This window comes from Styela clava, chromosome 3 (genome assembly GCF_964204865.1).
Source record: "Styela clava chromosome 3, kaStyClav1.hap1.2, whole genome shotgun sequence".
In the NCBI taxonomy this organism is placed as follows: Eukaryota; Metazoa; Chordata; class Ascidiacea; order Stolidobranchia; family Styelidae; genus Styela; species Styela clava.
Genome location: NC_135252.1, coordinates 18,617,289 through 18,625,771, shown reverse-complemented (window position 1 = coordinate 18,625,771; position 8,483 = coordinate 18,617,289). Strand labels below are relative to the sequence as shown.

The following is an 8,483-nucleotide window of genomic DNA, read 5'->3' as shown; positions in this document are numbered from 1 at the left end:
TTAACGATTACGCGACACAAAATATATTAGCAATGAAAGACGAATGATAATAAGACGAATAATGATTATAAAAGACCATGAATTCAAGTCACGTCTAAACTCAAGTATGCTAATATTTCAGATAAAACAACTCAAATGCATTGCTAGACACAAAAATATTAGCAATAAAAGACGAATGATATTTCCTCCCACGTCTAACTAAAATACGCTAATGTCTGAGATAAGACAACTCAAATGCATCGCTAGATTTTTCCAACAAACAATGTAATGAATATAATAGGCAGAAAATAATTAAAACTGAAGCTGCAAACATTATGCATAATTATAATAAAACATTGTAAGTTCAATATAAGACACACAAGGTATCAAAATTAAAGGAAGTATATGAGATAAAAACATGATAATATTCAGTACTCATAATTTATCTTTTTCGTCGTAATTACGTCACATTGGTGGACAGACACACTGACAAGGTGTCATTGTTTTTGGAAAGAGCAGAACCCAATAACAGCATCGAGAGTAGAAAAAATCATTTCGCTTTATAGTAGCAAAAATTGCTTTTTAGGAGAAAGCATACAGAAAAATCGTTTGCAATCGAGCTATATTGAAGAATGATAAAATCCCTGAATTTTTAATTAAAAACGAACCGAAGGACATTTTCATACCAAATATATTCAGAAATTGAAATCATTTAAACATACAGGATCGTCTTTATTTATTACATTTTTGTTGACGTTTTGAAATAGTAAAATTGAATGTATTAAACAAGGAATAATAACACATGAATAGATCTAAATTACATTGCATTAAAACAAGATGATAGTGCATTTTCATTGAAGTAAACACATGAAAAGCTAGTGAAGAGTATATAAAACGATTACGAAAAAGATATTATGTACTTGTTGTTTGTAAATCTTTTTTAGTACCCCATTCAACACGGAACAGTTAGAATTATTTTTTGTTTAACATGTGATAGTCGAATCGTTATTGTTGATATCGACAAATTTCATATGCCTGAGTTGAAATGTTCGTTTGGTCACGCATATTTCGGTAAGTGACTGCTGTCTACTCCACGAGTAACTTTTGTTTAAAATAGGCATCCATTCGTGCAATAGCATATTCCTAAAAAAAAAAATCAAGTACAACTGATAACTATCAACAGACTTCTACATCTACATGTAGCGAAATCCTCGCGTTTTGGCGCTATTGTAGAGCTGATATATATATATATATATACATATATGAATAGCTCTCAATCCAGGTGAGTATTTACACTGTGATACTCTGTGAGTAATCATTATGTTCAACGTGATTGTTAGTTGGGTGGTCTGAACTGGACTGGTTAACTGGGCAACAAGACGTAATTAACCATGCCGTGTCAACTTTTACTGCATGCAAATAAACCAAAGACAGAATTTCTTACTATCTCACAAAATATCGATGACAGTATATTCAAAAGTTGTATATGAGTAGTCCAGTATGTTACATTCTGACACAAATTTTTCAGTTAACAATATATTAAATTTAATAATTACATTGTTAATCAACTACGAATGATATTAATCAAGTGTTAGCCTAAGTTTTCAGCATTAAATTCCTACCATGTATCCAAATCCTATGTCTGACATCTTTGCCTGCATCACTGACCAGAGAGCCCAAAACAGATGAGAAAGAAGTGCAAATCTGCAAATTTTTTAGATAATGAATAATTGAAAATTAACTGATTTGTCTAATTATTAATGATTATACACTACTATAAGAATACTTTCATAGATAGACCAGTGTACATTTTTTAAAAAAAATTTGAAATTTTTCAAAATTGTTCTTATTAGTGAATTTTCATTTAGAATTTGCAAATTGAATCTATTTTGCAACCAAAACTGAGTAGAAATGCTCAAAAGTACACAAAATATCAAATCAATATTCATAAATTTACCTAAATTGCCAAAGCTGGCAACTTGTTTTGATACATTTACAAATTACATCCAACAGTATATTTTTATACAAATTGGCTCAAACGGATTTGATTCGAGAACTGATAAAAATATATCCTGAAACTAAATTTCAATGTTTATGAGACCAGCATTTTGGGTACATTACAAGTTGTAGTCTGTTTAAGAAATATCAAATGACATTTATTGTATCATATGCACTGATTGCGATTTATGAATAATTTCGATTTATGAATAATTTCACGGTCGAATGATTGCTTATTAGATAGTCAAAGTAAACTTGATCTATTTGAAATAAAAGTCACAATTTCCTTGTTTACCTATTAGCTTCTTTAATCATGAAAGCAACAGTCCATTTCTCGTCATGCGTGGTAGTGGATGAGGCTGTAAAATGCTCCTCAATATATGCCTTGATGAAATTCGTCTAAAAATATACAAAATATTTAAAATTGACATAAAACCATTTAATTTAAACTATTGAAATATATATGTTGTCCAATGAGTATTATATATTTTTTTTTCATTCTGTATTTTTTATTTCTTCAGCGCGACAGACCATGAATTCTCCAAAACGCAGTGTTACACACTCATCATTACACTTTAATAAAAGAAAAGCAAATACACTACCATATTTATTATGCGTTCTAAAAGTAAATATTTTTAAACAAGATTTACCATCGCGTGACTCATATTAGAGGAATTCCGAAATAGGCCAGTCAAACAATACAAATGCTCTCGAAATTGCCCGAGTTGTTTTTTTAAAATATAACGATATCACGAATGACCCATACAAAATTAACAATCCTTCAATGCTGGTTCAACCTTGATTATCTATAAATAATCTTAGTTATCTAAAATTTGACCTGTTCATTTCTGACTATACTTGGCTTATAGAAAACGCATTATTGTTTTTGCATGTGCTTTTGGTGGATTATTTATCAAACGGTTTCGACGAGCTTGCTATATCGATCAAAGTACAACTGATAACGGTCAATCTTTCCATGTTAAAAGACCGCTTAGTTGTCAACAAGTTGGTGGTTTCCTTCATCGAAGAAAACACTTATGGTTGCTCCATCAATATATAAAACTAATAAAAACTTAGATGAGATACCTGTTGATCTTTATTGGGATAGTTTTCAATCTTGTACACAAAGTGCGGCCATTCGTCGAAACTATAGTCATACATCCATTCACAGAAATGATTTCCAATGTCGAATCCTCTGTATATAAAATCACACGTAAAAACTCAGAGACAAAACCGTGTACCGTTGTAGTTTGATATATTATTCAATATTTCTAACATAGTCTTGATGAGACCGCAACAAAGGGTCAGAAAATTGTAAAACTATGCTTATGTATAAACTTGAATATCTAAAAATAACTTTGTTGAATAACTCAAAATAGGACTTTAAAGCATCTTTCGGCTTCAAGCTCGAGAAGATATTATTGTAAATCTTATCGGCTTTTCCACATGATAACCATAGAGTCTGATTTTTTACGGTGCCTTGGCTGTGACGAAAGCGATCCAGATTTTGTTAGTTACCATTTCTGGAATTAAACTCGGAAAGGTTGTGGAAAAATATCATGTCTGAAAAAACTAAATCAAATTTATTTTGAGAAAATGTGTGTTGTCAAATTCTGACCTGTGATTATAGCAACTGTATTCAAAATCTATCATTCGTATCGGGTTTGCATTTCTACCAGCTTCCTCCAGGTATAACAGGTTTCCTAAAAAGAAATTAAAGATTGGCAAATTCGTGAATTTCAGGTTTTTTTGTTTGTTATAAATTAAGTTTGAATGGCGGTATTTGCCAAAGTCAGAACAAAATAATTTTGGGCAGTATAATATATTGAATGGTCAGATTTAGGCGGTTCAAACCGGTTCTTTGAAACCCATTCTCGGAATGTCATGGTGATCAGCAAACCCGTTCTTGTTTTATTTTATATGTTAGATCACTGAAGCGACTGGCGTTACATTTGATGTTTCTAGAGTTATGCATTAGATTTATGTAAAGCGTGTCATGTTAATGAAGATTACATAGTAACATATATCCATTTTCTGAAATGAGGGAACCTGTTGATACTGAATTCGATGAAAGAGAGAACCCGTTTCCAAATTTCGAATCTCACCACTGGATATCATCTTACACAGTGGTTCTCAAACTTTTTAGAGTTGAGACTCACTATTCATTACCACGTCTTATGGTGACCTAGTTGACTTTGATAAATTAATAAAATCTTAAATTTCTGGGAAACAAAAAACTGCTATGCGTAAAAAAGCCACATGGTCATTCTTTGTGTAGCAAATTTTTGTTCCTTTGAGAAGATCGTAAAAAGAAAACTTCCACAGATTAGAATATAAATTTAATTTAATTTCTTTTTTGAAGATACATGTATTCGAGTCGCCACCGATCCCAATAACCAGTATAATTAATCAAAGCTTTCTACATCTTTTCACGACTCACTAAGATTCCTTTTTCAACCAGTGGATCGCGATACATCGTTTGGGAATCACTGATCTAACAACAATGTTATTCAAAAATTATGATGATTGTGTGTCTTGAAGGAAAAGTAGCGCATCCTACCCACCGCACCCGACCTTTTAAAATTGCATCTCTATGTTTTATACAACGTTCAATGCGCTTTTCACTTCGGACAAGGTTGTCTATTAGAATTAACTACTGAGTAATGAGCTGCTACTTCTGGAAATTGCTCGTTCAATTTATTACATCCTTTGAATCAAGTAATGAAGCAATCCAATAAAACATGGTGCCCATGTTACAATATTACTTGCCTTCTTGTACGTCATTGTGACTGAATACCACCGGTGAATCTGTGTCTTGTACCAAGTTTCTGAAATAAATAATAATTATCAAAATAGTGACATAGAACAACATAAATGATGTGAGAATCCGTATTTTGTATGAGGTTTCTGAAACAAACAATAAAACATAATTTACTGTGTAAAATAGGTATATGAAAATAGCCGCCCATGGCGAATAATATATTTATATATACATAATATAAAGCTATATAGCCTATAGACTTATGTTATGAAGCGCTAAACAGTTTCCATAGAGAAAATAGGGACAGTGACTTCTTTTTCCCATAAACTGACAAATATGATTAAATATACATACCTGATATAATTTATTTCAGAAGCAATATCAAATCTTAATATTTGTCTTAACATTTTTGTCTTTCTGCCATCTTCAAATTGGACGTGGACGAGATTTTCATGATATCTGTGGTTACAAAGCAAATAAGTTCTAATTTATACAGAATTCTCAGCATATATCTTTATCAGCAGTAATTAAAACAGATAAAATCAACTCACAACAGTAGTTTCTTCATCATGGTGGTCGGTTGTTTGTTAACTGGCATTGACATGGTGTGATAACATGACAATCTTTGAGCAATATATCTGGACATAATGGGTTTCTGGATATCATCGGTACATAATGCTCGACACTGTAAAATAATACGGGAGTAATACTATCCCTTTAACTACATGGAATATTAAGCGTGGTAGTTTGATGGAACTTAGACCTACAAATTAGAGTTTAAATTTTTTAGTAAAGAGTAATAATATACACCTACAGAGATGATAAATGATATCATATTTTTTCCAACACCCATACACAACATTTTGCAAGTCGACTTTTCGTCTGTTATCATTGGTAGGTAGGTAACATGTGAAACAAATTCTTGGAGAAAATATAATTCGCCGTCGCTCTAATGATCTATAAATATACTCGATATTTCCTATGAATTATTTATTTCCGAACTTGTATGAGGTAAGTCTAGAAGCAGAATAGTGATAAAACATATCATATTTTCGCATAAAATATCGGAGAAAAACTTTATTTATAAACACAAATCCAAATAAATATTATAATTGAAGTTTACCGGGATATATTCTTCAAGTCTGCCTCCAGGAAACACAGCATAAAGTTTAGGACCTAATTTTCGTTCCGCAAGAATGGAGAAAACGACGCTTTCTTGAATTTGTGCTGTAAAATCCTATAACCAAACAAAAATATTTAAATACCATAACATATTCGAATGTAAGAAATCTAAACATACAACGCAGAATTCGCACAAAATGATTTGATGATAATTATGTTTCATATTTCATGGGCGGGTATTTGACGACTTAGCTAAGAGATAGTCATAGCCAGAGATAGATAAATCGATTTAAATATTTGTTTGCGCCAAGGGCATTGCTATCGTTTAACCGAAAATAAGAATGTTTCGGTACAAGTAGCATGAAAATTAGGTAAGCTATATAGTTACAAAACGCAACAAGCTACCATATTTAGGCTATAATGGGATGCATTTGTACAAGTTTAGCAATATATCAGGCATATGTTCGTTTTCCCTTTATTTCTGTCAAATTTTTATTGGTGCAGTATATAGAATTAGTTTCAAACACATATCTGAAGTAAACTTATAGACTGATTTTATTCTTCCTGAGACAGATAGCGTAAAATATTGCGAATTACGACTGTCATAATTTCTGGAAAGTGTTAGATAAATTTGGGACAAAACACCTTTCGGACGCACACGATCTACCAATGACTCTAGTTGAACAAAGAAGAACTACAATTAAACAAAATACACAAACCTTTATTATTAAACCATATATCCTGAGAATGACTATACAAGGACATTGACTTCCCGAGTTTCCATATCGATCGGGAATTCGACAAATGTACAACTTATTGCTGAGACCACCCCTGCAGCATAAGATAAAAAATAGTTTCAGCCTTATTCAAATATTCAAGATTGAATTGTGTGACAGATCACACACACGCTTTGGTGGAATAAAGTCGCAAAAAGAAATTGGGTGGCGTGAAAGAAGCCAGCATCTTCATATTCTATGTTTGTGACGAGCTTCGACTTCCATGGCAAATAAAGATATCGCTTTGAAATAGTCTCAGTTAAAAATGACATAGCTGGGTTATCCAAGCCATGACTTATTAGCAACTTATTACACAGCAAGCTGTAATACCAAAATCAATAAAAACTATTATAATATTTTTTCCTAGTACAAGCATATTACGTACTGTAAAAGAGATATCCGGAATTCGTGTTTTGGCACAGATTCCCAAGGTCCTTTTAGATATTCTTTGCACAGTTGATAAGCTTCGTCATGGATTTCGAGCCTGGCATAGAAAGAAATAAAATAAGGGAAGGGAAGAAAATTGATTATCTACATGAGTCTGTAAACTAGTTTAAGTTTTTTTAGTTCAATAATATTTATTCAAAAGTAGTATTTATCAGTTACAAGTGATTTTGGTTAAAAATGAGGGTAATCCATCTCATTGACCTTATTTTCCCGCTATCAATCACCTGATTCACAAGCAAGGTAGATTTAATTACAGTAAATAAACTTAAACTGAAAATTGGAGCCGAACGCTATTTGATGGCAGCGTTATAAACATGATATAACAAGACTATGAACTATTGACACATCTTTGATAGCGTGAAATGTCTTGAATTGATTGGGAATTTTTTGCGAAACTCAACCGACTACAGGACTATACATTGAATGATTGATTTTTATAAAAATAACAATGTGTATACTTTAAATCAGCTTTCACCCCAAATTTAACACTACGTATTTACAAAATTATATCAAACTTACTTTGTCTGAAAAAGCTGGAACTTGTATCAGTCATCTTAGATTTTTGTCGTTCACAATCACCAACTATGAATAAGATTTATTTACAACTAGGAGCTAAGCTAACTAACTTTACATATTTAGCTTTGTCATTTTTAGATATCCTCAAGCTACTGTACTTGTAAGACATGATCTGCATATACACCAGCTATCGTTGTGCAAATTTTACACTTTACTACACATATCTTTTAAACTTCGAGTTTAGCAGTGATTAAGATTAGGCCTAATGCAAAGAATATGAAAACAAAACATATTGATATACTAAATATTATTGTCTATTGTCAACGTACATCGAATGACAACCCTAAATTCTACCCTATCAGCTTACCAGAATATATTAAGTAATATGAAAAACAATTTAAAACTCACCTTTCAGATAGAGCTTCAGCGCCTTTTACTGTCACCGGGGCAGGCTCAAAACATTCTGTTGATACACTTGGGATATCCACCGTAGCCATGAGATAAGGCGTTGAAGAGAATATACAACGAATTATATTTATATTGTATTTTCAATTCAATTATTCTATACTGGTAATCAAAAAAGAAACATTAATCCCTCTGTCTGACGGCCTGGTGATACCAGATCTAACTGTCTGAGATTAACCTTGAATACAAGGCCGATGTACGGATCTAGAAGGCATCCTTATCGTCTACCGCTACTGAACAAATAAGCTAATGTCGGCCACATGCCTTGTTATTCACCAGAAGCAATGGGGCGTTTCGTAGGCGTGTTTCTACATTTCGTAACTCAACTTCCACAACGCGAAAAAACAATATGCAGGAAATTGTAGAGGGAGATCTGAAACAAGCGAGTAGGCAAGGCGCACGTAGAAATATACATTTCC

General features: G+C 32.3%; 1 protein-coding gene across 1 annotated transcript; it reads right to left on the bottom strand.

Annotated features, from left to right (window-relative positions):
• Positions 1 to 235: 235 nt before the first annotated feature.
• Positions 236 to 8,192, bottom strand: LOC120342014 (choline kinase alpha-like). The gene is made up of 12 exons (XM_039410662.2): positions 8,008 to 8,192; positions 7,022 to 7,120; positions 6,580 to 6,691; positions 5,862 to 5,975; positions 5,290 to 5,423; positions 5,093 to 5,197; positions 4,747 to 4,805; positions 3,596 to 3,680; positions 3,064 to 3,172; positions 2,273 to 2,376; positions 1,602 to 1,683; positions 236 to 1,122 (listed from the first exon to the last, which is right to left on the bottom strand). Exons 1-12 carry the CDS (start codon positions 8,094 to 8,096, stop codon positions 1,066 to 1,068), a joined length of 1,149 nt encoding a protein of 382 aa, XP_039266596.2. The 5' UTR covers positions 8,097 to 8,192; the 3' UTR covers positions 236 to 1,065.
• Between the last annotated feature and the right edge of the window lie 291 nt (positions 8,193 to 8,483).